Source organism: Aethalodelphis obliquidens, unplaced genomic scaffold (genome assembly GCF_003676395.1).
Source record: "Aethalodelphis obliquidens isolate GAN/ISIS:26980383/991018 unplaced genomic scaffold, ASM367639v1 scaffold20, whole genome shotgun sequence".
In the NCBI taxonomy this organism is placed as follows: domain Eukaryota; kingdom Metazoa; phylum Chordata; class Mammalia; order Artiodactyla; family Delphinidae; genus Aethalodelphis; species Aethalodelphis obliquidens.
This window is the reverse complement of record NW_020837964.1, coordinates 1,002,706-1,029,232: the sequence shown is the minus strand read 5'-3', so window position 1 is coordinate 1,029,232 and position 26,527 is coordinate 1,002,706. Positions and strand designations below refer to the sequence as shown.

Sequence of the window (26,527 nt, the reverse complement as noted above, 5' to 3'; positions counted from 1 at the left end):
GACACGGAGAGCGAGGCAGGGGCTTGGCCTTACCCTGATGACCTGCCACCTGGGCACAGCCCAGCAGGTGATTCTCGTCAGCTTTTAAAGGCCTGTGGCGACTGGGAACAGCAGGGGCCCGTGGCACTGATGGTGGCCCGAGACCACCGTCCCTGGGTGGATGTTTCAGAGGGCCAGGTGCCGGCCTGGGGGCTGAGGGCACATGCTGGGGCACCAGGCAGGCTGCCCGGGGAGGCAGAGGCACGCCTCGAGCCAGCAGTGGGGAGAGCGGCTGCGGCACGGGGACCGGGGTGGGGATAGTGGGGCTTCACCCCGATGGCATCCAAAAGGCCACCTGTAGGCCACCATGGCCACCTCTGGGCCCCAGCACCAGCCCCATTCAGACTACCCCGGCCGGGGAAGCTCAGGACGGTGCCCAGCCTGCCGGCCTCAGGTGGACCCCGTCCCAGGACGAGGAGGTGAGCGTCGCAGCCCAGCAAACCTTGGCCTGAGCTTGTCGCAGGGTAGGTGGCCAGGCCGGCAAGTGAGGGCACAGGTCGAGGGGAACAGGGTCCAGGGGGCGGGCAGGACCAGCAGGGGCTGCAGTCCAGCCCACCCCAGACGCGGAAACGGCCTCTGCGGGGCTCCAAGGCCAGCTGCTCTCTGAGCCGGAGCTGCCTGGGGACGGACACGTGCCCGCGGACCTCGAGTGGAGGACGGTCCGGTGGCCGCGCTTCAGCCCTCTGCCTTTAGTATTCACTGAAGGAGACGCACCAGCCAGGTCGCTGGAGATGCTTTGAGACATTTTATTTAAATTTTTTTTAAAGACAGCAATAATTTATGCCACGAGCCAAACGAGGGTGCCGATGAGCGTCTTGTGAGCTCTGGTCACTGCCCCGGCCCCGCACTCTGCCACTGCCGGGGCGGCCCTGCTGGGGGCGCGAGGTGGTCGGCTTTGGACCAGGGACAGCAGGGCCGAGGCCAAGACCCAGGCGGGAGGCCAGGAGCAGACACAGCGCCGCTGCAAGTGGCTGGGCGTTGCGATTTCTTCCCGTGATTATCCCAGTGACCCTGGGGAACAGCGAGGTGACCTGGGGACGTGGCCACCTCGGTCCCTGCACACAGCGATTGCCCCGTCTCTCCTCTCCTCCCCATCCCACAACCGTTCGTTTTTTATTGTTTTTTTAAAAAATATAATTCTGTAAATGTTCCATAAAAATACTATTATTCCTAGTCAGACACGGATATTGCAATATGAAGGGCAACTGCTCTGTCTGTGCTCTAGAAAATGTGAAAAGGTCATCACACCGGATAATATAGAAAAGTGTGGAACCTCTAGGAATCATAAAAGCCAGTACCGAGCACGCGATGGGGAGGCGTTGCCAGGTGCTGGGCCGGGGCCCCCTCCGCGCTTCCCTGCTCAGTGCGGGGGCCTGTGGACGCGGCAGGGCCTGAAGGGTCCTCTCTGCAGGGAGGACATCATGGCTTTGAGACACAGTGGCCACACTCCATCCCAGTGGCCGGCCCCCCGAGGCCACCTGCTCAGCGCGACAGGGACGCGGCCTCTCCTCCTGCAGCAGTGAGGCTCCACCTGGCCCTCAAGGCGCCTTCCCAGGCAGGCCTGGGCCGCAGGAGCTGGCGGGGCATGTCCCTTGAGGCGGGAGGCCTGGGCCAGTGGCCACGCCTTCAGTTCTCGGAGAGAGACAGGGCCAGGGCGGCCTGGAAGGCGGCCTCCTCGTCGATGCTGTAGTCCTGGAAGACAGGGAGTGGAGCTGGGCCAGGGAGGCCAGGGCCTCCCAGAGCGACCCCCCTGGCCCTGGTCCTGTCACCTCAAATAGACCGGCTCTGCCGCGTCCAGCCTCCCCGCCCCCCTTCGGCCCCGCACGGTCACGGGGTCCCAGGCGCTGTGCGGCAACTGCGCTGCGGGGATGGTCTGGCTGCCCGGAGGCCACCGCGCCCAGTGACTGAGGGCTGGGCGGACTGCGTGGGCTGGACACCCGGAATCGGAGCTGTCCTTTCTCCTCAGACTCAAGAACGGGGCTTGAGATGAGCAGAGAAGCCAGGGATCCCCGTGGCATCCACCCATCGGGACCAGGCACAGGCGGAGGGAGCGGAGGGGTCGACTCCACAGGGTCTGGCGCCTGGAGGCTGGAGGCTGGCGGGGGACGAGAATAGCAGGGCTGGGGGTGCACGGGAGGGAAGGGCCTGCAGGAGGGTCTGCAGGTGGGAACCGCAGGTAGGAGAGGGAGAGGAAGAGCCAGACCCCCGTGGAGGGGTCTGTGTGCCGAGGCCCTGGTGCAGAGCTGGGGAGATGGTGGCCCTGCGACGGCGCCTCCCCAAGAGGAGGCCCTGCGTGAGGAGAGCTCGCTGGCCCAGCGGTGAGGGACCCGCAGGACAGGGGGCCGCTGTGGGCCTGGTCTGCACAGCCCCAGAGCCCCCGGGCCTCTAGTGGCCACGTGGACCTACCCAGCACTGGCACCGGGGGAGGGGGAGGGGAGGGGAGGGGAGGGGAGGGCACCCACCACGAAGGTGTCGTAGGAGAACTTGTGCCGGTGGAGCAGGTGCTGCAGGAAGTTGGCGCTCTTGTAGCTCGGGTCGCCCCAGGGCATGGCTGAGCAGATGGGACACACCTGGGATAGAGCAGGCCGGTGAGCCTACAGGGCCCGGGCGGGCGGGCGTGCGGGCGGGCGTGCGTGCGGGCGGGCGGGCGTGCTCACCACGCGGCTGGGGTCGCTGCGGTGGCTGTCCACGCAGTGCTTCACCAACTCCTGCTGATCCAGGTTGCGGGCACCACAGTAAGGGCAGGCGAAGGTGGACCTGTTGGGGACGGCACTGGGGCGGGGGTGGGGGTGAGTGGCACTGCCCACCTTCCTACAGCCCGGCCGGCTCGCCCTCCCCTGCCCTGTGGGCCGTAGCTGCCGCGGGGCTCTGCCCCCGTCTGCACATCCCACCGCGACCTCCCGCCACCTAACCCCGGGCCGCCTGCTTCCCCGACATGGCTGCCCACCCTGAGAGGAGGTGTCTGTCCAGCCCCAGCCTGTCTGGGGACCGTGCATCCCTGCTGGGAGGTGAGCCGTGGGGGCCTGGCTTGGGCCCTCCTGGGGTCCCCTACCCGCAGGGGGCGAGGCCCTCCGCCGGCAGCCCTCCCACCTCCTCAGGGTGGGGCCCCACTGTCCACCCCGCGAGGTAGGCCCGGAGCTGCCCCACAGAGGGGGCCCCGGCGAGGCGGCCTACCTGGGGATGGGCTGGGACGTGGGCACCACAGGGACGAACTTGGGACAGTTGGCCATCTGCTCCTGGACCTTCACGCAGGAGGCAACGTGCACTCTCATCTTGGCCAGTGTCACCTGGGGAGGAGAGGAGGGGAGGGGCAGGCAGCAGGGCTGGGCCTCTGGCTCCCGATGCCGCGGCCCGGCAGCGCTGCGCAAGTGGGGCCCAGAGGCCGAGTGAGGGAGACACAGACTCAGGACCCCGAAGGCTGCAGATCCGCACCCAGAAGCAGGCGCTCACGGCTTCACGATGGGGCCATGCGGGGGGCAGTAGGCCTCTGGTCCCTGGGGAGCTGCAGGCGAGGGAGGCCCACGAGGGGACAGGGAGGGTGTCTATTTGGGAAAAAATACCCTTTGTAACGGGAGCCAGCAGGCAAAATTCTGGACAGTCGAACGTCCAGCAAATCCTTTACCAAGAGGTAGGAAACGGAACAAGATACAACCTTCTCGGCTGCCCGAGTGGCCGTCCTGGCCGAAGGTGGGAAGCGGCTCAGCACAGGGCAGGGGAGGGGTGCCGGCGCAGAGAGCAGGCGGAACGACCCGGGGAGGACGCCCGGCAGCCCTCCCGGTGGCGGTGGCGCACACAGGAACCTAGTTCCCAGAACTGCGGAGGCCGAGAGGGAGCAGGCGGGGCAGCTCCGCCTCGAGGGGCCCTCCTGACGCCGGCCCGCCCCCGGCTCTGCCCAGGGCTGGGACACTGAGCAAGCCTGCCACCCGGGCCGCACGAGGCCAAGGGTGGGGGCCGCCTCACACAAGGGCCGACAGCCTGCTCCGCTCTCATGCCGGGAGGGAGGGGCACGTGCGCCTGCAGGAGGCCGCGGCAGCCCCTCACAGTGGGCTCACGGTGGCCCCTGGACAGTCTGACCTTCGACCTCGAGGACAAAGCAACAGGGCTGCTGCCTACTGTGATAACTCAGAAGAACTCGTTAACCCGAGCGATGGCAAAATCTGAAAGCCTAAGTTCAAACTCCGTTCCCGGGCTGGGTCCCCCACAAAGTGGTGTGCCCGCCTGAGCGGGCAGCGGGTGCCGGGACAGGGTGGGCTCAGCTCAGCCTGTGTCCCTGCGCCAGCCACAGCCCGGAGCCCAGGCCACATGCAGAGCCCGCAGGAAGCGAGTGGAGCGGCGGGCTGCCCAACAGGGAAGGGACGTGGCCCCTGCCCAGCTCCCCTGCGAGCCCATCGGAGCCCCCCGGGCCAGGCAGGCTGCGGTACCTTCTTACTGCAGCCCCGGCAGGGTGCCTTGTAGGACGAAAGCTGCTTCTCCACGTGGGCGGCCTTGTCCACTTTCTTGGGGTCGAAGGGCAGGCGGCACAGTGGGCACAGGGGGGATGGCACCTGCAGACACGGCTGGAGGCACTCCCCGCAGAACCTGCAGGGCAGACGTGGGCCTGAGGGCTGCGCTCCCCTCCATCAGCAGTAGCTTCTGGGCCAGGGTCCTACGGGTTGAATGGGCACCGTCTGTCCAGAAGATGACCCAGGTCGCTGCCCAGCTGTGGGCTTCTGGGACACTCCTGCCGATTCTGCGATGAGGGCTGAGCTGCAGCTGTGACCCCCGCCCCCCAGGTCCCATGCTGGCCCCGCAGCCCTGGTCCCAGCAAGAGCTCTGGCTGCAGGAGGCCCAGGGCCCAACCTGTCCGTCTCACTGCCAAGCGGTGACGATGCCACCTCAGGGGACTCCAGGACATCTTGGGGGACCCTGGAGACCCTCTACCCACGAAACTCTGGGGAGTGAAATCACTAACAGTGGTGAGAGGAAACCGCAGGACTCACTGCATGGAGCAGGGCCAAAGCTGGCCAGGGGGTGTCACCAGCCTTGGGACAGTGCCCTCTCCCCGGCAAGAAGGGCTCTAGCTCGGCCCTTGGCCGTGTCCGTGGAGACGCCACGTCGTGAGGCACAGTCCCGGCACCCGTGTGTGCTTGGCCCCAGCAGCTGGTGTTTACAAACACCCCAGTGCCGCAGAAGAACGTGCACCGCCCGATGGGCAGTGGGGCAGCGGCTCGAACACTCTCAGTGGGGGCACGAAGGGCCAGGAGCCTGACCGCAGGACCAGCTCGGTCCACCTTTGCAGGAAGCGCCAAGGGGACCGCTTAGCAGACGGGAGCCGTGGAGCGGAGGCTCCACGGCCCAGAAGAGCACGCGCTCAGCCCCAAGAGAAAGGTGGCAACTTGGCGGCCTGCAAGAAACCCACGAGGTGTCGGGGTATGCACCGCTCTGCGTGCGTCTAGCAGGCTGGGCCTGCGGCTCACCTGAGCTCAGGGGTCCCTGTTCTTTTGCCTCAGACTTTCACCTCATTTTAGGAAGAGGCAGCCGCAGGTGATCCCGAGGCCGTCCTCCTACACGCTGGCTTCCCAACAGCCACCACTGGGTCGTCACCGTGGGTGTCACTGTTTGCACACAAGAAAGGCCAGGCTGGGCCTGAGGCCCATCAGAAAGTGCAGGGTTCCTGACACCCTGTTCCTGCGCACCTGTCACTTTCCGCACCTGTCGAGGGCCCACCAGGCACTACCAGCAGTGCCCACCCCGTAGTGCTCCAGCAAGTCCTCCAGGGCCGTCCCTCTCACTGGCCTCACAGCCGGGGCAGGCCTCGCGTGCCACCCTGTCACTGGAAGAAAGTGGTGGCTCCATGGTCCCCACGGGAGGCCGGGGGAAAATCCGCACAGGAGCGCTCACGGCAGCGCCGGTCACGAGAGCTGTGGAGAAGCCCAGTGTCCACTGACGGGCGAGGGACACACAGGAGGTGGCCGATCCTTACGACGGGACACCCCTCAGCCCAGAGGGAGCGCGGCGCAGCTGGATGCTGGCGCTCAGAGGACCCCGAAGGCGTGCTCCGTTCAGGACAGAGGTACAGAGGCTGGAGGCAGCCCTGGCAGAACCAAACACTGGCCCTCAGGGAGGCCTCATCAGAGGGTCAGAAACAGCTGGACAGGGCTTCCCTGGTGGCGCTGTGGTTAAGAATCACCTGCCAATCCAGGGGATGTGGGTTCGAGCCCTGGTCCGGGAAGATGCTGCAGAGCAACTACGCCTGTGCGCCACAACTGCTGAGCCCGCGTGCCATAACTACTGAAGCCCACGTGTCTAGAGCCCATGCTCCGCAACAAGAGAAGCCACTGCAATGAGAAGCCCACGCATCGCGACGAAGAGTAGCCCCTGCCCGCTACAACTAGAGAAAGCCCGCGTGCAGCAATGAAGACCCAACGCAGCCAAAAATGAATAAAATAAATAAATTTTTTTTTTTAAAAAAAGAGGAAGCCATACAAGGCTGAATTCCTTTATAAAAAAAAAAAGAAACAGCCGGGCAGCTTCTGGTTCCGGATGTGGCTCACTGCCCAGGCCGTCCCCTAAGTATGGCAGATCACTGGCTCTGTCTGGGGCCCTGGGGACTTCACGGGAGCGCTTCCACACTCTCTACAGAGGCACCTCCTGCCTCTGGGCTCCTGCTCAAAAGCCCTCCCTATGACCTGTCCCCTTATGTCTCGTGCTGGAGCATGAGTCCCGGCCCCTGGCAGGGCTGCTGTCACCTCCAGAAAACCTATTTGGTGAAAGGAGACTGCTACAGTTAGGGAGCTGGGGGTGGGGGCGAGGGGTGGATAACCAGACCACCGACAAACTTTTTAGAAGGAGAGATGTGAGTCTTCAAATCTTTCATGTTCATTTGCACACATGCCTTCAAAACACCGGAAGAGGAACTTATGGAAGGTAAGAGGCAGAGACGGAACAGCCAGGAGGCTTGTTTGCACCAGCAGGTAGAGCCAGGGAGAAAGTCTTTTTAAGGCAGAAGCTGAAGAAGAGGCTCTTGCAGGACCAGCCTCAGAAACAGGAGAAGAGGGGACAGATTCTGCCAAGAAGAGCACCGGGAAGCGGGGTTTATAGAAGAATATGCTTGCACAGCAGTTTGTGTATTTCTGTATTCTGAAAACCACCTTTTAAGAAAAGACTTATTTGGAAAAATAGAAACCAGATTCGTGCTGACCAGAGGCCCGAAACACCGCAGCCCAGGGCTGGGTGAGTGTTGATACAACCCGAAGCCCGGGAAAGGCTTTCTAAAGTTGGGCCTGGGACAATCGCTACAGCTCTCCCAGGGATGGGCTGGAAGAAGCTGAACACACTTGACAACACCCACTGCTGTGTGCTGACAAGAGAAGTGCTGTGCAGGGGCTGCCCCTGCCGAAACGCCACACACAGCATGAAAGAGTGAGGCGCAGCGCCTTCAGGACAAATCAGCAGTGCTCTCCCAGTGTGGGCAGGTAGGTCCCTGTGCTGCCTGCCAGTGTGTGTGTGTGTGAAGGCTTGCTGGCTCCTGACACGGTTCCTGCCACCTCCCTGGGTGAGATGAGCAGCACACACACCCAGCAGCTGCAACTCCCCCTTTGTATCAGGAACCTTCCAGGTCATCTGCCTTTGTTTGCAAAACGTTCAAAGACCGAGCCTGGGTGAATCTCGGCCCCACCTCCTCAGCAACTCTGCTGGCAGCCAAGCCCTCCTGCCCCCTCTCCCCACCCTGCTAATTTCACTCAAGAGCTGTATTTTTCAGCCACTCCAGAGAGTTGGAGAGCCGACACCCTGATCTCAGCCCCCTCCCAAACAGGCTGGCAGCTCCCAGAAGCCTTGAGTGCAGCACTTGGCTGGGAGGAGAGCCACATCCTCAGGTTTCTGTTCCTGAAACAACCCGGCCCTGGCACAGCCGGAAACCCTAGCAAGATGTGTGGCATCTGGTCCCCCGAGGGCCAGCCTGCCTGGCTGCTCAGTGATCGATGTGACCCAAGTTCTCCAACAGAACAAAACAGCACCAGACTCCAAACAAGCCCCTGCCCAAACTTTAGGGAACTCCTCTCTTCTGCAGTCAAGACAAGCAGACAGCGGGTCCAAAACAGAGTTGACGGCAAAAGGCACAAGGCATTTATTCACAACTGCCCACCGCAGTCTCCACGGGACCAGATGGAAGGCGACCGGCGCAGAGGTCGTGCCCGCTGCCCTGTGAGTCCCCGGGGAGGCTCATCTATGCCGTCAGCGGCCCCGGGCACTGCCCGTTAGAGATCGGGCAGGGTTGCAGGTCGGTCCTGTCTGCCGACGGGGTGATCGGATCGAGAGCCCGGGGTGGGCGGACGGGCGGGCAGGATGATGGGCTGAGGGGGATGGACGCGCCCAGAGGGCAGAAACGGCCCTGCGCGGGGAGACCCGCGCCCCCCGAGTCCTCGCGCGCCGAGGCGGCTGCAGAGCGCTCCCCGCGGCGGCGCCCGACCCCGCGGCCTCCCGGAGGCCGGCGCACTCACGTGTGTCCGCAGCTGCCGATGGCCACGGGCCGATGGTAGACTTCCAGGCAGATGGGGCAGCTGTACTGCGCTTCCAGGCCGCTGTCGCCGCCCGCGGGCCCGCCCGGCGGCTGCCGCTGCTGAGCCGAGGCCACCAGGCTGCGGAACATCGCCATCCCCGGGGCCCGGCCCGCCGCCGCCGCCCCTGTCCCGGCCAGGCCCGGCCCGGCCCGGCCTGCGCGTCACGGCCGCGCCGGCTCCGAGTTGGCGTCATAGGGAGCGCCCGCCCCCGGCCTGCGCGTCACGGCCGCGCCGGCGCCGGGATGACGTCATAGGGAGCGCCCGCCCCCCGGCCTGCGCGTCACGGCCGCGCCGGCGCCTGGATGACGTCATAGGGAGCGCTCTCCCCTCGCCCGCGCGTCAGGGACGCGCCGGCGCCTTGATGATGTAGTCGGGGCGCGCCGCCGCCGCCGCCGCCCCGTGACACGGAGCAGCCATGTGCGAGGTGGGCGACGACTATCGGGAGCCCGCGCCCGCGGGGCCGCCGCCGCCACGGCCCTGGTAAGAGTTGGACGGCCGCACTCGCCGCTTTCTTTCCGGCGCTCCCGCGGACGGCGAGCCCTGCCCCGAGGGGCCGGCCCGCGCTTTACGCTCAGGGCCCCGGGAAGCCAGGAGACCGCCGAGGGAGGGGCCCAGGAGCCCCGGAACCTCAGGTCGGGGCTGGACCTCACTCCGCAGCTCCCGGAGAGTGCCTGGCAAGCCCGTGGTAAACACTGTGCGCTCTCGCACCTCTAATTCTTGCAGCCAGTGGGACGGCTTCGCCCCTGACCAAGCTGTCCTTACAGGGAGGCGAGGAAAGTCGGCCTCCCTGTCTCTTCTACTCGCTGGCTCCACTTCTCCCTTCCAGGGCCGCAGAGAGCGAGTTGACTCTGTACTTGTGCCAGCCCCTGAGAGATTGAGCCCACTGAGCTGGCTTTAACAGACTGAAATCTCCCCAGGGCCCTGGTCTTTCCCCACAGTGGTAGTTTGGATAAGATACAAGCCGTGGTTTGTGTGGTTCCCCCCCCCCCCCCGCCCCGGGTCCCAGTGACCTCGTACAACAGTTTGGGGTGAGAAACAGGCTACGGTCTCCTTGAAGCCCCCGGGAGAGGGTTGTAACCTGTGTTCCTGTTCTCTCCCCTCCTCCCCCCCGCCCACGTCTCAAGCCGTGAGCAAAAGTGTGTGAAGTGCAAGGAAGGCCTGCCTGTCGTGGTGATCCGAGCCGGAGATGCCTTCTGCAGGTGAGGCATGGAGGTGGCAGGCGACCTGGTACACGCGGTTTCACTCAGTAACCAGTACTGCCCCCATATCTGTGGCTTTGTTTTTTTTAAAAAAAAATTATTTTATTTTTTATTTATTTTTTGCTGTGTTGGGTCTTTGTTGCTGCGCACGAGCTTTCTCTAGTTGCGGTGAGTGGGGGCTGCTCTTCATTGCGGTGCGCAGGCTTCTCATTGCGGTGGCTTCTCTTGTTGCAGAGCACGGGCTCTAGGTGCACGAGCTTCAGTAGTTGTAGCACGTGGGCTTCAGTAGTTATGGCTCACGGGCTCTAGAGCGCAGGCTCAGTAGTTGTGGCACACGGGCTTAGCTGCTCCGCTGCATGTGGGATCTTCCCGGACCAGGGCTTGAACCTGTGTCCCCTGCATTGGCAGGCGGATTCTTAACCACTGTGCCACCACGGAAGTCCTGTGGCTTTGTTTCTTGCTTTTGAAAGCATCTTACCACTTTACTCCTGCTTCTAACATCCTGCTGGCGTGTCTGTGTGTGTGCAGGTTTCTTGTGTGAATGCCATTCTCCCAACATCCAGCCATTGGTCAGGTGGCAGGAAGGTATTGATGGAGCTTACGGGGAGAGTTGGGAGTGAACGTGGAGCGTGGTGTGCGGGAGGAGCTCTTTGGGGCAGCTGGAACGCATATAGGGGCAGATTGGAGCATCCTGGGGTCTCTGGCAGGTGTTCTTCATGATGCTGTTTGACTTGCGAGAGAGAGAGAGAGAGAGAGATGGAAGGCGGGCTGTAGTCTTCTCCCAGCTCTGGGAGGACCTTTGGACAGCAGGGGCTTATTCCCAGAGAGGCCTGAGCATATTCGGTTTTATCTGAAGCTCTCTGTGGCCCTGCCACATCGCCCTTGAATCATAACTTCCAGTGTCTGATCACGTTCACTGGATTCATAGCTCCACAAGGGCAGGGCCTGTCTCCCGTTTTATACCTATGAATTTCTGGTGACATTGCATGCTTTGTATAGCGAGTGAATGCATGTTGAATGAGTGATGGGCTCACATTTTTAAATTGGTCTTCCAGAGTACTGGACTCTGCTTTCTAAAAGTTTCCGGAAGAGAAACCGAAGGGACGGAATAAGTTGTTTTCCCTGGATTCTCGCATGCTTGCCCGTCTTTGGGGGGCCTAGTAGACTTGGTGTGTGCCATCAGGAAGTACGTTTTAGGCAAGGAAGTCACCGCTTTAAGCACGTAAGAGCATCTAGAAACAATGAACTCTCCAGTCTGTTTGGAGAACTCACAGATAAGAAGACAGGCTGCAGCGACTCCTGCTGGGCCCAGAGCTCCCCCTCCCCCGCTTGCCGAGTCCCGGGAAGAGACGGGAGGCTGATTTTCCAGGGTGCAGGTTCTGCAAGCTAGGTTTTGAGCAAGTTTCCTCAGTGACGGAGAGGCTCAGCGTGTCGGAAGCCCTGGCCTGGCCCGACCCACAGGGCGCGTGTGGCTGCAGGAGCCTGGTGGTGCTGGGGAGACGTGGGCGCAGCCGCCGCGGGGTCCTCGGCGCCGCCGCGAGCATCTGTGTCTGCTTGAGGGGCCTCCCGGGCCCGGACTTCCAGGAGTCACTCCCACGGCTGGTCTCCTGGGGTCCCGGAGCCCCAGTGATTTGCTGCTAAAACCCAGTTGAGTTACCATCCACAGAGGTGCCTCGGGGTGTTTGGTCGGCATTTCGTAAGTGGTGCCTGCTCGGGGTTGGGGGGACTGCTGTGATACCAGCACGTGCGTACAGGAAGAAGGAAATAGATATGGGGGCAGAGCCCCAGGCTTGGGGCCGCTCCGCTCCCTGCTGCGCCGCACTGTTGTCCACCTTGGCTGCCTGCTGGGGAGCGAGCTTGCGCGCGCTCTCTCTCTCTCTCTCTCTCTCTCTTTCTTCCTTCCTTTCTCTCCTTTCCCTTTCTTCCCTTTTTTCCTTTCCTTCCTTCTTTTCTGTCTCTCTGTCTGTCTTTCTCTCTCTCTTTTTTTCTCTCTCTTCTATTTCTCCTTTCCTTCCTTCCCATCTTTCTGTCTTTTCGTCTCTCTCTTTCCTTTCTTTCCTTTCTTCTTTTTTCCTTTTTTTCTTACATTTCTTTCTTTTGTTTATATTCACCGTTTGTTAATTTATCTTGGCCATGCTGGGTCTTAGTTGCGGCATGCGGGATCTTTGTTACAGCATGCAGACTTCCTGGTTGTGGCATGTGGACTTTTTAGTTGCCACATGTGGATTCTTAGTTGCGGCATGTGGGATCTAGATCCCCGACCAGGGATCGAACCTAGGCCCCCGGCATTGGGAGCGTGGAGTCTTACCCACTGGACCACCAGGGAAGTCTTTGTTTCTTTGTTTCTATTTTCCCTCCCTCCCTCTTCTCCCTTCTCTTCCCTTCCCTTCCCTTGCTTCCTTCCCTTCTTCTCATCCCTTGCGGCTTGCGGGATCTTAGTTCCCCAACCGGGCGTGGACCCCGGGCCACGGCAGTGAGAGCGCCGAGTCCTAACTGCTGGACCGCCAGGGAGCTGCCCTGGGGAGCTTTTAAACGTGGGTGCCTGGGTCTCACCTGATACATCCTGACGTGGTCGGCCTGAGTGATTCTCATGTGCGGCCAAGGCTAAGAACCTCTGACCTGGTGAGCCCCAGGCTCAGCTGGAAGGCTGGCCAAGAATGCAGAGTCCCAGGCCCTGTTGAAGTTATGGTTCTCCGCGTTTGTGGGAGCCTCCTGGGCATTTCTGGAGGCCAGTGTGGGGCTTTAGGACGCTAGTCCCCTGACCCCACAGCCTGCTCAGTGCCTCCCCACGGGGGTCTTGGAAGGGGTCAGCTACTCTGCCTAGGGAAGGGTCAGGGTGGCCTTGCCCCGTGCATGCCCTTCCATCCCTTCCGCCAGCTGGGCCTGCCTGAGTAGCTGCAGTTCACAGTGGTGAGAATTGGGGGTGACCCAAGCGGGCCTTCCAGTGTGATGTGAGGCCCATCCTGGGGCAGCCACAGTTGGTGAGAACCCCTCACCCCTGGCTCCCCTTGCCAGTCTTTGGGCGCAGCCTTGACGTCAAGACAGTGCTTTAAGGGTGGAAGTTGCCAGAAGAGAACGTAACCCGGCGGAGCGTTAGGCTGTCCTTCCACGAGGCAGGGGTGGACAGCTTCCCCATCCTCTCGGCGGGCGGGTGGCCTGGGCGGTGTTGCCGCAGCTGCTGCTGCTCTGTGTTGCAGGGACTGTTTCAAGGTCTTTTACGTCCACAAGTTCAGAGCCGTGCTTGGAAAGAACCGGCTGGTCTTCCCGGGGGAGAAGGTGGGTGTGGCGCCCCCCCCCCCGCAGGTGGCCTGTCCCGGCCGCCTCCCTCACGCCTGCACTTGGGGGGTGGCCTGACGTCCGTGGGCGGGGCTGGGGCATGTTGGGGGCGCAGTGCCTCCGGTGATGTTCCTTCTCCCCCAGGTGCTCCTGGCGTGGTCCGGGGGGCCTTCGTCCAGCTCCATGCTCTGGCAGGTCCTTGAGGTACGCCTGCACACCGTCCTGCACCCAGGCTGTGCCCGGTCGAGCTCCAGGGTGGGGGGCTGGCACTGAGGGGCTCTTGCTTGGGGCTGGGGGGAAAGGCCCACTCCCCAGCTAGGACACCCGAGGGCTCTGGGACGTGTGCACAAGAGGCACAGGCCCCCGAAGTGGTGTCCAGAGTGCCAGCCATTTCCCGGTTTAGCACCCCTTCCCTTTGCTGGACTGCGTTAGAAGCACGTTGCTGGGAAGCCGTGTGTGCCACGCCAGAGCGCCCCTCAGAGTGTCCCGGGGCCCAGGGCCCTCCCCGCAGTCCTGGTGGTGTGTCAGGACGGTGAAACGAGCAGGCGTTTCGGGGGCCTAGAGGGCCTGGTTCTGGCGGGGGGCAGGGTGGCTTCCCTGAGAAGTTTGAGGGGAGACCCAGAGGAGCCGGGGCGCGGCCGGGTGGCGGAGGGGCGCAGGGCGGAGACTGGCAGGGGGCTTGGGGGCGGCGCCCGGCAGGCTCAGCTTGGGCGTCGGAGGCCTTGGCCCGCGTGGGACACGCACGGATTCCCTGGGCTCTGTGAGGGGCTGTGGGCCGGTCTGTACCAGGGCTAACGGGAGGCGGCCCAGGGCTTCAGCACAGCGCTTCTGTGCTTGGCCTTCTGCGCTCGCCTCCTGGTCCCCTAGCCCTGGCCGGAGGCTGTGAGAGCAGCGGCCCGCCCCGGCTCTGTCCAGCGCCTGGCTGTGGACCTGAGGCCCTTTCATGTCCACCCCAGGGCCTGAGTCAAGATTCTGCCAAGAGACTGCGTTTCGTGCCAGGGGTTGTCTTCGCCGATGGTACGTGTCGCTGCTTCTCCTGGGCCGTGGTGCTCGGTTGGGCCCACTGACGGCTGGCGCTGTGCCCACACAAAGCCCTGGTGGGGGCGTTTCTCTCGAGATGATGCCCGTGTTCGACAGGCAGCACCGCTGCCGTCTTAAATCTCAGACCGTCCAGGTTTGGGCGGGAGCATCTGCCTGGCGTCTGTCATGGGGTCAAGGGCACTGAGTGAGAAGGGCGAGTTCTTTGCCCTTCTCTGCCCCCCTTTTTTCCCCAACCAAAACAGAGAACCCACCAGCCACTCTGAAAACGACCTGCAAGGACACAGGTCAGCGTCCAGAGACTGCTGCCCTCCAGGGTGCAATGGCCTTGGCCCTGACCTTGCTCTCCTTTCTGCCTGCGGTTCTCAGAGGGAGCAGCCTGTGGCCGGAGCCCGGAGGACCGAGCAAAAACCCTGGCCGAGGCGAAGCTGGTCCTGCAGACCGTCGGCTTCCCGTGGCACATCGTCGCCTTGGAAGAGGTGGGCAGGCTGTCCCTGCTAGAGCGCCCCGGGGTGACTGCTGGGTGTCCAAGAGGGGCGCCAGCCTGTTTCCCCACGTGGGGTGGGCTGGCCCTCACGCCCTCCCTCCCCCTAAATACACACAAGGTGTTCAGCCTGCCGCCGTCTGTGCTGCGCTGCTCTGCCCGGGAGCCGGTGGGGACCGAGGGAGCCTACAAGGCGGCCGTGGACAGTTTCCTGCAGCAGCACCATGCCCTGGGGGAGGAGAAGCAGAGCCGGCCCTGCCCCCAGCACCCCCAGGGCCGGGCTGGGCCGCCCACAGCCGGCCAGACTGAGGCTCTGTCCAGACTCTTCAACTCAGTGAAGACGCTGACGGCCAAGGAGGAACTTCTGCAGACGCTGCGGTGAGTTCCCTGCCACCCCAGGGTGCCAGCCCTGTTCCTCCCACCCAGGTCCTGAGACCCTCTCCCCCCTGCCCCCCGGAGTTCTGGGCCTACCCTACCTGGGCTCCTGAGACCCCCTGCCCTGCCCTGCAGGACCCACTTGATCCTGCATGTGGCCCGGACCCACGGCTACTCCAAGGTGATGACGGGGGACAGCTGCACCCGCTTGGCCGTCAAGCTCATGACCAGCCTGGCACTGGGGAGAGGGGCCTTCCTCGCCTGGGACACGGTGCGCCTGCAGCTGCCCAGGGCCCCGTCCCCACCCTCCTGGCCCCTTTCTCTTGACGCGGCATCTCCTGAGTCGGGTTGCCCGCGAGGCGGGGGGAGCCCGTGACCCCCCCAGCTGGCAGGGAGGGAGGGGGTGCTGTGAGCCGGTCAGCTGCAGGCGGCAGGGAACGCTGTGTCCCCCGCCCCCAGGGCTTCTCAGACGAGCGACACGGCGACGTAGTGGTGGTGCGGCCCATGCGCGAGCACACGCTGAAGGAGGTCGCCTTCTACAACCGCCTGTTTGCTGTCCCCTCCGTCTTCACGCCGGCCGTCGACACCAAGGTCAGCGGTGCCCGCGCCACATGTCATGCTCTCCGGGAAGGGGGGGCTCTCGAGGGAGGAGGGTGCCCAGCTGGGGGTCATGCACGTGGGGAGGGACAGTGGGGCAGCCTGACATTTGTCGGCGATGCTTTGTCTAACGACAGGGACGCTCAAGAGCAGGGGCCCTGGCTGGCTGCACCGCAGGCTCTCGGGCTGGTGTTGTAGAGAAGCCCGTGCTCCCTGCTCTCAGCGGGCCCTGACCAGCCCCCGTCTCATTGCTCACAGGCCCCGGAAAAGGCCAGCATCCACCGGCTGATGGAGGCCTTCATTCTCAGGCTGCAGGCCCAGTTCCCCTCCACGGTCAGCACTGTGTACAGGTGGGTGTGTGTGGGTACCGGGAGGGGGTCCTGGGAGGGAGTGGAGCCCCCCAGCCGATGGTGCCCTGTCCCCCACCCCCAGGACGAGCGAGAAGCTGGTGAAGGCGCCCAGGGACGGCTGTGCTGCCGGCACCCCCGGGCCCCGCTGCCTGCTCTGCATGTGTGTGCTGGACGTCGACACTGCTGGTGTGTCCCTGCACAGGGTGCCAGGGGAGAGGCACCGGCGAGTGGGCGTGGGGGTTCCGCGGCCCCCGAGGTCCCCTCAGCTCCTCTCTGCTTGCAGACAGTGCCACGGCTTTTGGGGCCCAGACCTCCTCGCAGCTCCCCCAGACGCAGCCCCCCGTCGCAGAGGCTGAGGCGCCCACCGTGTCCTGCTGCCACAGCGGGATGGGCAGGGCCCAGCACTGCTGCAGGATGTGAGTCCCTGCCTTGTCCTGTCAGCCCCACCCGCCATGGTCGGCACCTCGCGGCTGCACAGGGGAGGGGTGCCCTCGGGCCCTCGTTGAGCCTTCTGCTCCCGCAGGGAGGAGGACGACCCCCGCGCCTGCGTGATGGAGCAGCTGTGCTATGGCTGCCGTGTGAATATGAAGGACTTGGTGAGTGGAAGCCTCTCCCCCGCGCAAGGGGGCAGGTGGGCACTGGCCTGGGTTTGTGCTTGCGCAGCCCCGGCACCAACGTCAGCTCTCTGTTGCAGCCCTCCCTGGATCCCCTGCCACCCTACATACTGGCCGAGGCCCAGCTCCGCAGCCAGAGGTACTGCCCGCTCTGCTGGGGTGGGCGGGGTGGCTAGGAGGGGTCCTTCTGGGTCTCGGTTCCCAGCGTGCGGCTTCCCCAGGGCCGAGGCTGAGCAGGAGATCCAGGAGCGTCTGCTGGAGGCCGAGGACGGGGCACGGCCTGGCGCGACCTCGGCGGAGCAGGCCCACGAGGACGGGGCACGGCCGGGCGCGACCTTGGCGGAGCAGGAAGGCGCGGATGGCCTGTGATCACCCGTTTGTATAAATAAAAGGTTTTAATTAGAAAACTCTACAGTACGAGTGGGCAGGGGGTGCCGGGCCGCCGGGCCCCACAGGGAGGACGGTAAGAGACAGCAGTCCTGCGCCGGGCCGGGGCGTCCCTAGTCCTTGTCGCGCGTCCACGCGATCAACGTCTCGGGCGAGCGGTACAGGAAGATGAGTTTGGCGTACAGCTCCTCCTCCAGCTCCAGCTCCCGAGTCTCCCGCACCAGGAAGATGTCCTGGCACAGCTTGAGGATGCGGTCCACGCACGGCAGCTCCTCAAACATGATGGAGTGCGAGATCTCGCTGAAGAAGCCGCGCACGAACTTGCCGATGACCAGCACGATGGACACGTACAGCCCCATGATGCTGCAGGTGGGCGGTGAGTGAGCGTCGGGGCTACGGCCTGGCCCGTACCCCAAGCCCGCACCCCGGCCCCGCCGCACTCACCCGTAGCCGGCCAGGAAGCCCAGGCTGGGCGGGCTGACCTTGTCGCTGAAGATGACCATGGGCAGCAGGTTGCAGTCAGCCTGGCAGTCCTGCAGCTCGATGACCCACCACTCGAGGAAGCCAGCCGCCCCCGAGCCCACGCGCTCCCTGCGCAGGTGGATGCGCACGCCCAGGTAGTCGGCCTCCTCGTCTGGGTCGGAACCAGGAGGCATCAGGCCACCGCCCCGTCCGGGGCCGAGGCCACGGCCGGCACCCCCGCCCTGGCACCCCCGCCCCACTCACTGGGCTGCAGCTGCTTCACGGGGTTGGCTTCAGGCCCGTTGGGGGCACGGATGTACTTGGGGAAGAGGTGGGGGATGACCCTGCGGGAGGAGGCCGGCAGGTCAGGCCCAGCCCAGCCCTCGCGCAGCCCCCCGGCCCCCAGGCCCCACTCACACGGACTGGTCTGAGGTGCCCTCCAGCAGGCTGGCCAGCTGCCTCCGGGCGGTGCTGTTGGGGGCCAGGCCCAGGGTGTGCTTCTCGTTGGTGTACTCCACCGTGCCGCCCTTGGCTAGGTCCCTACGACAGCACGAGGTGTGACCCCCATGGGCGTGCCCCCCCCCCCCGCCCGGCCGCTCCTGTCCCGGGACGCACCTCTGGAAGTTCCAGGTGAAGCGCAGGGTGATGTCGGCAGTGCCGTTGTACAGTTCCCGTTTCATCTGCGCCCGGCTTGGTGGGCTGATGCGCCAAAGGGCCCCGGAGCTCCCCTCGATCTGCGCCGTGACGATGTCCTCAGGGCTGTACTGGCTGATGAACTGCATGGCCAGCTGCGCAGAGGGCGGCACCTCAGCGGGGCGCAGCCAGGCCCCCTCCCATCCCGGCGTTTGCGTTTGGGGGCACTCACCGGGTGGGGGTCAAACTGCTTGGACAGCTCCTCGTAGGCCTGGTGCGTGAAGGGCACGATGGACGGCTGCTGGGCGCTCATGGTGAACAGGGGCTGGCGGTGGAGACACGGTGACGTGGCGCTACGGGAGCCCCCGCCCCAGGCCACCAGCAGCCACAGGAGGGCGAGCTCGTCTCCCGGGCAGGGGCCGCTCACCTCGTAGCCACCCAGCTTGAGGGTGACGGTGACGTCAGTGGGCTGGTTGACGACGCCGACCACGGACCGCACGAGGGACATGAAGAGCAGCGGGAACCAGATGATGGCCACGAGGAACAGGATGATGAGGCCGCCCATACCGTACTTGACGACCTTCTTCTTCTTCTGCCCCTTGGGCTGGGGGTATTTCTGGGGGTGGGGGGGCGTGGGGCAGTACAGGTCACCCAGTGCGGCTCTGCGCCGTGCCGAGCAGCCTGCCTCCCTGCTCTGTGGCGGCGGGCGCCGTGGTCTCAGGCTCCGCCTTGACTGAGCACTGAAACTGAAGCCGTGGCAGTGAAGACAGTGGGGACCGGGGAGTAGAGCCCAGAGCCAGAAACAGACCTTTCCTCTGCGACTCTGCAGAGGGGCGGCTGGACACCCACGTGCTGAAGAGTCACGCTGGGCCCTTAAACCCTCGGCAAAAGTGAACTGGAACCTAAGACCTAAAACGGGAAAAGCCTTTGGGGCAAACCTCTCTGAGAAGCATCTAGTGTTCGGGATACACAAAGAACTCTCACAGCAATAGAAACCACCCAAGAAAAAGCCGGCAAGACATGTGAGCGGACGTCTCCCCAAAGGTGACACACGAGTGACCGACAAGCACAGGAAAAGATGCTCGACGTTATTAGTCACCAGGAAATGCAAGCAGAACTGCAGTGAGACACCGCTTCACCCCTACCAGGACCGGCGAGATCACACAGTAACACGTGGGCAGGTAGGATGGTGCCCCCGCCAGGCAACACCCACGCGGCAGTTCCACTCCTGGGTGTGCACCCGGGAGAAAAGGGGGCCTGTGGCCACGGTTCTGGACGTGAATGGCCATGGGGGCGTTTTTTAGGGCACCCAAAAGGTGTCCTAGGCCACGTCACGCTGAGAGAAGCGTGAAGTCCAGTCGCGGAAGGCCACGCGTCCCGTGACTCCATGTAAACGGCACCACAGGCACAGGCACATCCGTGTAGAAGACGAACAGGGGCCGGGGCTGGGGACTGACTGCTAGTGGGAGTGGGGCTTCTCCCCGGATGATGGGCACTATCTTAAATTGACTGTGCTGACGGTTGCCTCAGTCTGATAGACTAGAAACCACCAAACGGGGTGTGTGAATTTTATCAATAAAACTGCTAAAAAAAAAAAAAAAAGCACGAAAACCCAATTAACATTTTAGTGCCCACACCACGACCCGTGCTAGTGGACCAGGGCCCAAGAAGCCAGGCCTCTCCTGCCCGGCGTCTGCTCAGGCCCCTCTGTGGTTGGCCACCCCAACACGGCCACATTCACTGTCCCCTCGAAGAAGCCCCTTCTGGCCTCCAGGAAGTTTTTAGGATGATGCTCTCGGGACTCATGTTTCCTGGGCTGTGAACCCCAGGAGGGACCCCAGTGGGGAGTCCCCTGCTACCCCCACCCCAGGGCCCGGGCACCTTTTCCATCTCTCGGCTACACTTGATGATGAAGATGTTGGCATAGATGTCCTCCACGCACATCCAGTTGGACAGGGACAGCGTGGTGTCCGTCCATACCCAGTCCATCACAGCCCGCAGCTCCACCAGGAATGGTACCAGCCGGAACCTGCCGGATACCGGGGCACCGTCAGGAGGGCCGGTGGGGAGGGCAGCCCTGCCGCAGGTGCCCAGGCCGGCCACACTCACCCCTGGAAGAGGAAGAGGTTCAGGTGGTTGTACTTCTTGGTGAGGAAGTTGCCGAGGATGCGGGTGGGGTAGCCGCAGCGGATCTGGTAGGCGGACAGGGCGAAGTAGATGCACTTGACGAAGTACCACAGTTGGGCCACCGCGTTCTGGCTGAACATGCTGGATGGGACAGGAGCCGGGGCAGGTGCCTGTTGTGAGGCCGGAGCTCCACGGTCCCCGCCCCGGCACCTACCGCTCGGTGACAGCGGGGAGCCCCGGCACCTACCGCTCGGTGACGGCGGGCAGGATGAAGAACATCCACAGGTGCACAGCCAGCACCAGGACCACCTGGAAGGCCAGCTTGCCCAGCACGGTCTTGCGCAGGTAGAGGGCGCGGTCGACGACCATGGTGCCGAACTGGATCAGCAGCATGACCAAGAAGGCCTCCGGCACCTGGTCGTCTGACAGGGAGGACGTGATGGCTGTGGCCGCCGAGTGCTTCTGTGGCCGGGAGAGCAGAGGTCAGGGGCGTGGCCGCAGATGTGGGGCTATGCTCGTGGGGGCCCTGAGACCCAACTCACCCCAAAGGCCCAGAATCCGAACATGATGATGACGAAGTCGACGACGTCGGCCAGGAACATGAGAGCATAGACGTCGGTGGCCGCGCGGTACTTAGTGTGCAGAATGTCGTGGAAGAAGCGCCTTACAGGCCAGTACACGCTCCAGGCCCTGCAGGCGAGTGGCCTCAGTCCAGGCCCCACTCCTCCCACCCACCCTGGCCTGGGCGCTCCGGGCCGGGTCACTCACAGGGACAGGCAGAAGCTCTGCAGCCGGAGCCCCAGGGCCCTCACTCTTGTGCAGTGGCGGCTCTGCCTCTCCTCGCTCTCTGCAGCCGCCGCCTCTGCTCCCACCTCCTTGTCGTCCTCGCTTTCTGGGCGGGGTGGGGGGGGAGCAGCCGCTGCTGACGGAGCCCATGGTACGGGCTGGGCCCGGCTCAGACCCCACAGGGGCTGCTATTGCCCCCCCTCACAGACCGGACTGAGTGCAGGGACCCCCTCCCCCCACTGAGGGTCACCAGCAGTGGCCATCAGGGACGCTGCTGGGCAGTGGCTCCACCAGGTGGGCCGCGATGGCTGCACGTGGCCGGGCCCTCGTACCAGTGGCTTCCCGTCCTCTGGGTCCTGTGCTCTCCTTCCTTCTCTTCCTGAGACGCAGGCTGACGCGCCTCTCGTCACGGGGCTCTGGGGACCCGTCCTTTGCTTCCACTGGGATGTCGTCCTCAGTGGGGGCCCTGGCCACCCCTGGCTCCCCCTGGGGTCCCAGCAGGGCCGGCTCCTCCTCAGCCGCCTTGTCCTTCCCACCACCCCTGTCACGCTCCTTCGGGACAGGGTCCTCGTCGTGATCCCAGAGGCCATAGCACTGTGGAGGGATGTACAGGGCTGGTGAGGAGGCCGGCGTGGCAGCGCTGGGCAGCACATGGCGCGGGTGAGGTGGCCAAGCCCACACTGGGCCTCATGGCATCCGGCCTGCCTCGGAGCAAGGTGGCTGGGCGTGTGCGCGGCCGTGTGTGCTGTGTGCCCGCATGTGTGTGTGTGTGCGAGAGGCAGCGGCCCTGTGTGCTGTGTGCCCATGTGTGTGTGCGCGGGAGGCAGCAGCCCTGCGCGGCGCGTGCGCTCACCAGCAGCTGGGCGCGATGAAAGAAGAGCACCATGAGCTGCGGCAGGTCGTACTGGATGTAGCTGTCGCTCTTCTCCAGGCCCAGGATGCGTGGCGGGAAGTAGGGCTTGTTTTCATAGCGCCGCAGCACGGCGTAGCTGTTCCAGGGGAAGAAGCCGAACTGGAACAGGTACTTGGCGACCACCGTGACCTGCAGGCGAGAGGAGTCAGCGGGGCGCCAGCCCCCGACCCCCACCCCCACTGCCAGCCACGATGCCCACCTCGGTGAAGATGATGGCCGTCATCCAGAAGCGCTTGCTGGGCCGTGGGATGGACAGCATGGCCCACAGGAAGACCAGCACGGGCAGCATCAGGGAGGCAGCCGAGGCGGTGACCATGTGGTTGAGGATGATGACGAAGTAGCAGAGCAGCTCTGAATGGGCGGCCACACACTGGTACACGGCCTCCAGCAGCCGCAGCACGCGGCCCTGTCCCGCCGCGAATCGCTCGGCCTCCTCCAGCTCCGGGATGTGCAGGCACCTGCCGGGGGACCAGGCTCAGAGCCTCTGGGGCCACCAGGCGGGCCTGGGGCCACCAGCCCTCCCCCCGTACACCCCTCCCCGCGCACCTGTCCAGGAGCAGCTCGCTGGCTGTGCGCATTCTGGCGCGGCCGCTGGTGGGAAGCTCCCGGGAGCCGTGCAAGGAAGCCCTGGGCTCGGGGACCATCTCCTCGCCGCTGCTCTGGGTGTTACAGCTGGCGCTCAGAGGGCTGCTGATGTCCTCGGTCACGCTGCTCTGTGGCTCCTCCGCCCCCAGCCCGCTGCAAGACGGACGGGTCACAAGGGGGCCTGTGCACCCCTCAGGCTCTGGGGCGGCCCTGGAGGGCTTCGGGGTCTCGGTGGATGAGGGCCCAGCCGGCTGCCTGGCCCTGTGCAGCAGCTCAGGTGCCGGGGCTGGACCCCACTCTGGGCCAAAGACAGGCCGGGCGGGGTGGGTCCCGCTCCTACCTGGACGGGGTGCTCAGTGCATCACGGATCATCTCAGCTTCGCTGGCATACAGCTGGTCCAGCACGTCCCGGCGCACCTCTCCGCCCTGCAGGGCAGCGAGGGGCTCAGGGCAGCCGCGGTGGGCGAGAAGGCGTGGGGGTGCCCGCAGTGGGCGTGGTGTGGAGTGCAGGGGGTGCCCGCAGTGGGCGTGGTGTGGAGTGCAGGGGGTGCCCGCAGTGGGCGTGGTGTGGAGTGTGGAGTGCGGCCACTCACCCGGAGCAGCTCCTGCGTGAGCAGGTAGCGCTCAGCACGCAGCACGTCACTCATGGCGCGGTGGTGCCGCGTGAAGTCATGCAGCCAGCGCGTCAGCTCGTCCGCGAGCGCCTGGCCCAGGACCCACAGGAACTGCGTGGTGCTCAGCACTCGCTGCATCACGTGGCTGCGGCCTGCGGCGAGGGCGAGGCATGCGGTGCTGGAGGGACGGCTAGTGGGAGCCCCCCAGCGCCCCAGCCCCTAGCCCTCGGGCCAACTCACCGGCTACCCCATCCTCCAAGCCCTCTGCCAGCTCTGCCTCCTGGCTGGGGTCACCGCCTGGGCACAGGGGTACTGGTCAGCGCCTTGCAGCCCCACCTCCCTGCAACCCGCCAGCCGCCGGACTCACCCGTGGGCAGCGGCCCTGCCTGCTCCTGCCGCTGCTGGTGCAGCACCGTCTGGGCATTGGTCACCCACGCCTGGTACGCCATCTGCAGGCCAGGGCCCCGGGTTAGCACGTGGCCTCCCCTGACCTGATCCCGTTAGCCGAGGAGCCTGGGGCCAGGAGACCCAGCTGGGGGCTGTCAGCTCCCTGCGCCTGGGCAGGAAACGGGCCATGGAGCTGTGGGGGGAGGACTGGGCGGTGCATGCCGCCCACCCAGCACGTCCTGCTTGTCAGCGCCAGGCCCCGTGCTGAGAGCCAAGGGCCCGAAGACGGACAGGAGAATGTGTGTCCAACATACGCTGAGCCCGTCTGCAGGCCACAGCGGCCCCGCCAGCCCGCATGCTCACCTGGAAGGCGCTCTGTGCTGACTGCTGGGCCTCCTCGGGCTGCACCTCCTCCTCCTCCTCGCTGTCCAACTCGAATAGGAAGTAGTCCCCGGAGTGGATGACTGCGGGCAGGAGTCACTGAGAGCCGGCCGCCCCCGTGGCTGGGCTCCGCACCTCCCTCCTCCTCCCCCGGACCCTCAGGTCTGTCTCCTCGGTTCGGGGTGGGTCTGGGAACAGCCTAGCCATGCTGGACTCCCTCAACAGCCTACGACCCTGGACTAAGGCCTGCATGCCACCCTCCCCCCAGCGATGGCCACAGGGGCAGGAGGCGGTGAGCGGCACGCCGGGGGACTGTGGCACGTGTACGGGGCACGGGCGGGAGCAGTGGCACGGGACCAGACTGGGCGAGAGAAACGCGTGAGGGCAGGGCGAGAAAAGCAGGGGCAGTGCCGACCGGCAGCGGGGATCCAGCCTTCCGAGCCCGCGTGTCAGGAAGGAGACAACAGAGCGTGTTGTCGGGGACGTGGCCCGACGACAGCGGGGCTCAGCAGGGAACTTGAGAGCCCACGCACGGGGCTCCTGGGGGTGCTGGCCAGGTCAGCGCAGGGCGCGCCCCCTCCGTCCCGGCGGAGACGGCGGCCAGGGTGTGGGAGGCCTGCCTGGCGCACAGCAGCTCTGAGAGGGCAGCCAGGGCAGGCCAGGTGGGGGCAGTACCTGTGGCGTGGTCCAGCCAGGATTGCCACCACTGTGGCCGTGGCGAGGAGCCCCTTGCACTGCCAGGCCCTGTGGAGGGGCGGGGCGAGCGTGAGTCAGCGGGGAGCCCCCAGGGCAGCGAAGGGGCAGGCCACATGTGGTGCCGTGTGGGGCGCAGGACAGACCACAAGTGCGGACGGACAGTCACGGGCCGGCCACGTGGCCCGTGGGGACAGAGAGTGACCAAGCGGCACAGGGTGGTTGGGCTGGAAGCCCTGTGGGATGCCACACGGCACAGATGCAGGCAGGCTCCACCAGGCGTGGACACACTCACCTGACTCCTGGCTGGGGTCCAGGGAACCCTGCAGGTGGCCGCGCCTGGCCTGGCTGTGCCTGTGCTTCTCCTGCTTGGCCCGGATGCGCTCCATCCTGCCGGGCGGGAGGTGGCTCAGCGCAGGGTGGGGCGGGGCCAGAGAGCCCGTGGCCCCACCCACACGGCACCTACTGTCTCTTCAGCTGGGCCAGCGACTTCTCCTCCGCCCTGCGGTGGAGCTCGATGGTCTTGAGGTTGGCAGCGTTGTAGAGGCCAAAGCCCCTGTGGGTCAGCAACGGGGGTGGGGCATTAGCTCCGGCTCAGCCTGGTGTCCCAGGCCCTGCCCACTCACAGCAGCAGGGGCCCAGCCCACAGAGCTCAACACCGCCTTGTTGCATGCTGCTTCTGGGAGAGAGAGACCCTCCCGCAGCCTCCAGGGGTAGAAGATGGGGGGGGTGGGAGAGCCGCTGGCCCATCAGCCAAAGCGCAGGGATGCGCCCTCAGGCCAGCGCGGTGGCCACGACCGGCCCAAAGCGCCAGCTGGTGGCAGAGCCGGGGCCGAGGCCACACACCACCGGGGTACTGAGAAGGTCCTAGCGGGTCTGTCTCCTTGGTTCTCCCTCTAGGGGGCGGGTCACGTCATGGAGGGACGGCCCGGGGTGCGGCGGGGGGCCCACCTGGAGGCCTGCAGGGCAGTGGCGCGGAGCTCGGCCCGGACGTGCAGGAAGTAATAGCTGAGGAAGACGCGGCGCTGCAGCAGCAGGAATAGGAAGCAGACGCTGTCCCACAGGACGCCCGCCTCCTCCACAGGCAGCAGGCAGTCCTGGTCGCGGCCCAGCATCTCCTTAGCTGCGGATGGACGCCAACCAGGTCAGGGTCCTGGAAGCCGCGTACGTCCCCACGCGCCTTGGGGCCCCGGCCGCCTGCCTCGCCCACTCACGGTTGTAGTAGCCTTTGACCGTGCACACGAGGCTGAAGAGCTGGATGACCCAGCAGAAGCTGCTCTGCATCTGCTCCACGAAGACGCAGGACAGGAGCTGAAGGCGGGAGGAGGGTCAGCCTGGGCGCCCCTGGGCGGGGGCTGGGGGCTGGGGGCCGGGCTCACCGAGAGCATGTTCTTGGAGACGATGACGGTGACGTTGTAGAGAATGAGGCAGTCCCATAGCACGAGGCGGGTGCGCGTGTCCTTCTGCTGCAGGCTGGTGCCAAACAGCAGCAGGTAGAAGCAGGCCAGCAGGTAGCCCAGCCCGAAGATGCTGACGCGTGTGGCCCCCGTGACAAACACCACCACCAGCACCAGCCAGAAGAGGTAGCGGAAGATGGCCACCTTCAGCATGTCGAGGTAGGACCTGCCGGGAAGAGCGTCACTCTGGGCCCTGGTCACCGCCGCCTCTGCCGCAGCCCAGGACCAGGGGAACTCCCGGGCGGCCCCTCTGCTGCAGGGTCAGCATCCGCCCCTCGTCCCGGCCACAGAGACACCCCTGGCAGCGCGCGTCCTGGCTCGGTCCCGCTTGAGCCCAGGCGCGTCTGTCAGCCCCGGGAGCCGTGCGGCCTCTGCGACGCCCACCTGCAGTGGATGAAGTTGGGCACGGGGTTGGGCTCCCCCTGCAGCAGCTCCAGGTCATCAGTGTTAATGCCTGCCACGTGCTGCCACTCCTCCGTGCGCTCGGCCAAGAACACCTGCCACTGCTGGGAGGCGCAGAGCAGCAGGAGGACGTCATCTGTGGGCACACAGGAGGCCACTGCCGCGCCGCGCCCCGGGGAGCGCTGGCT

The 26,527-nt window shown here is 65.0% G+C and overlaps 3 protein-coding genes across 20 annotated transcripts in view; 1 reads left to right on the top strand and 2 right to left on the bottom strand.

Moving 5' to 3' along the window:
• Positions 1–765: 765 nt before the first annotated feature.
• Positions 766–8,790, bottom strand: RNF166 (ring finger protein 166). Of its 7 annotated transcripts, none has more exons than XM_027118995.1 (6): positions 8,520–8,790; positions 4,461–4,617; positions 3,214–3,326; positions 2,697–2,811; positions 2,502–2,609; positions 766–2,134 (listed from the first exon to the last, which is right to left on the bottom strand). In XM_027118995.1, the coding sequence occupies exons 1-6, from the start codon at positions 8,672–8,674 to the stop codon at positions 1,805–1,807; spliced, it is 978 nt and encodes a 325-aa protein (XP_026974796.1). In that variant the 5' UTR covers positions 8,675–8,790; the 3' UTR covers positions 766–1,804. The 7 variants fall into 7 exon arrangements, with proteins under 7 accessions (XP_026974796.1, XP_026974797.1, XP_026974800.1 ...); XM_027118996.1 differs by having other exon boundaries at positions 766–1,731; positions 8,520–8,747; XM_027118999.1 differs by having other exon boundaries at positions 4,461–4,684; positions 8,520–8,632.
• An 81-nt stretch (positions 8,791–8,871) lies between these two features.
• Positions 8,872–16,919, top strand: CTU2 (cytosolic thiouridylase subunit 2). Of its 7 annotated transcripts, none has more exons than XM_027118990.1 (15): positions 8,883–9,059; positions 9,704–9,778; positions 12,976–13,054; positions 13,199–13,258; positions 14,011–14,071; positions 14,462–14,571; positions 14,698–14,954; positions 15,087–15,222; positions 15,411–15,542; positions 15,807–15,898; positions 15,981–16,084; positions 16,182–16,314; positions 16,422–16,494; positions 16,593–16,651; positions 16,734–16,919. In XM_027118990.1, the coding sequence occupies exons 1-15, from the start codon at positions 8,995–8,997 to the stop codon at positions 16,879–16,881; spliced, it is 1,584 nt and encodes a 527-aa protein (XP_026974791.1). In that variant the 5' UTR covers positions 8,883–8,994; the 3' UTR covers positions 16,882–16,919. The 7 variants fall into 7 exon arrangements, with proteins under 7 accessions (XP_026974790.1, XP_026974788.1, XP_026974789.1 ...); XM_027118991.1 differs by having other exon boundaries at positions 8,888–9,059; positions 16,425–16,494; XM_027118989.1 differs by having other exon boundaries at positions 8,872–9,059; positions 15,087–15,132; positions 16,422–16,651.
• The window catches only part of PIEZO1 (piezo type mechanosensitive ion channel component 1 (Er blood group)), a 54,196-nt gene continuing 44,557 nt past the window's right edge, over positions 16,889–26,527 (bottom strand). For 3 of the 6 annotated variants that reach the window (XM_027118978.1, XM_027118982.1, XM_027118979.1), the window contains 26 exons: positions 26,322–26,475; positions 25,860–26,103; positions 25,695–25,791; positions 25,432–25,603; positions 24,947–25,036; positions 24,776–24,870; positions 24,463–24,531; positions 23,770–23,870; positions 23,387–23,468; positions 23,260–23,316; positions 22,999–23,171; positions 22,746–22,831; positions 22,367–22,558; positions 22,020–22,278; positions 21,761–21,949; positions 21,240–21,501; positions 20,890–21,013; positions 20,664–20,811; positions 20,369–20,583; positions 20,104–20,262; positions 19,876–20,023; positions 18,227–18,610; positions 17,779–18,149; positions 17,626–17,705; positions 17,344–17,533; positions 16,889–17,262 (listed from right to left, as the gene is read on the bottom strand). In XM_027118978.1, the coding sequence (XP_026974779.1) occupies positions 17,013–17,262; positions 17,344–17,533; positions 17,626–17,705; positions 17,779–18,149; positions 18,227–18,610; positions 19,876–20,023; positions 20,104–20,262; positions 20,369–20,583; positions 20,664–20,811; positions 20,890–21,013; positions 21,240–21,501; positions 21,761–21,949; positions 22,020–22,278; positions 22,367–22,558; positions 22,746–22,831; positions 22,999–23,171; positions 23,260–23,316; positions 23,387–23,468; positions 23,770–23,870; positions 24,463–24,531; positions 24,776–24,870; positions 24,947–25,036; positions 25,432–25,603; positions 25,695–25,791; positions 25,860–26,103; positions 26,322–26,475 (4,391 nt within the window). In that variant the 3' untranslated portion in view covers positions 16,889–17,012. The remainder of the gene's footprint in view (positions 17,263–17,343; positions 17,534–17,625; positions 17,706–17,778; positions 18,150–18,226; positions 18,611–19,875; positions 20,024–20,103; positions 20,263–20,368; positions 20,584–20,663; positions 20,812–20,889; positions 21,014–21,239; positions 21,502–21,760; positions 21,950–22,019; positions 22,279–22,366; positions 22,559–22,745; positions 22,832–22,998; positions 23,172–23,259; positions 23,317–23,386; positions 23,469–23,769; positions 23,871–24,462; positions 24,532–24,775; positions 24,871–24,946; positions 25,037–25,431; positions 25,604–25,694; positions 25,792–25,859; positions 26,104–26,321; positions 26,476–26,527) is intronic. The other 3 variants (XM_027118984.1, XM_027118980.1, XM_027118983.1) reach the window with 3 other exon arrangements.

What these genes read in the sequence shown, in the direction of transcription:
- RNF166 (XM_027118995.1), bottom strand. Translation starts at nt 8,674, where the DNA reads ATGGCGATGTTCCGCAGCCTGGTGGCCTCGGCTCAGCAGCGGCAGCCG. An exon ending in ATCGGCAGCTGCGGACACAC is followed by an intron (nt 4,618 to 8,519) that starts GTGAGTGCGCCG and finishes TCTGCCCTGCAG; the next exon opens with GTTCTGCGGGGAGTGCCTCC. An exon ending in ACGTCCCAGCCCATCCCCAG is followed by an intron (nt 2,812 to 3,213) that starts GTAGGCCGCCTC and finishes CCCCCGCCCCAG; the next exon opens with TGCCGTCCCCAACAGGTCCA.
- CTU2 (XM_027118987.1), top strand. Translation starts at nt 8,995, where the DNA reads ATGTGCGAGGTGGGCGACGACTATCGGGAGCCCGCGCCCGCGGGGCCG. An exon ending in TGCTCTGGCAGGTCCTTGAG is followed by an intron (nt 13,259 to 14,010) that starts GTACGCCTGCAC and finishes TGTCCACCCCAG; the next exon opens with GGCCTGAGTCAAGATTCTGC. An exon ending in GAACTTCTGCAGACGCTGCG is followed by an intron (nt 14,955 to 15,086) that starts GTGAGTTCCCTG and finishes CCTGCCCTGCAG; the next exon opens with GACCCACTTGATCCTGCATG.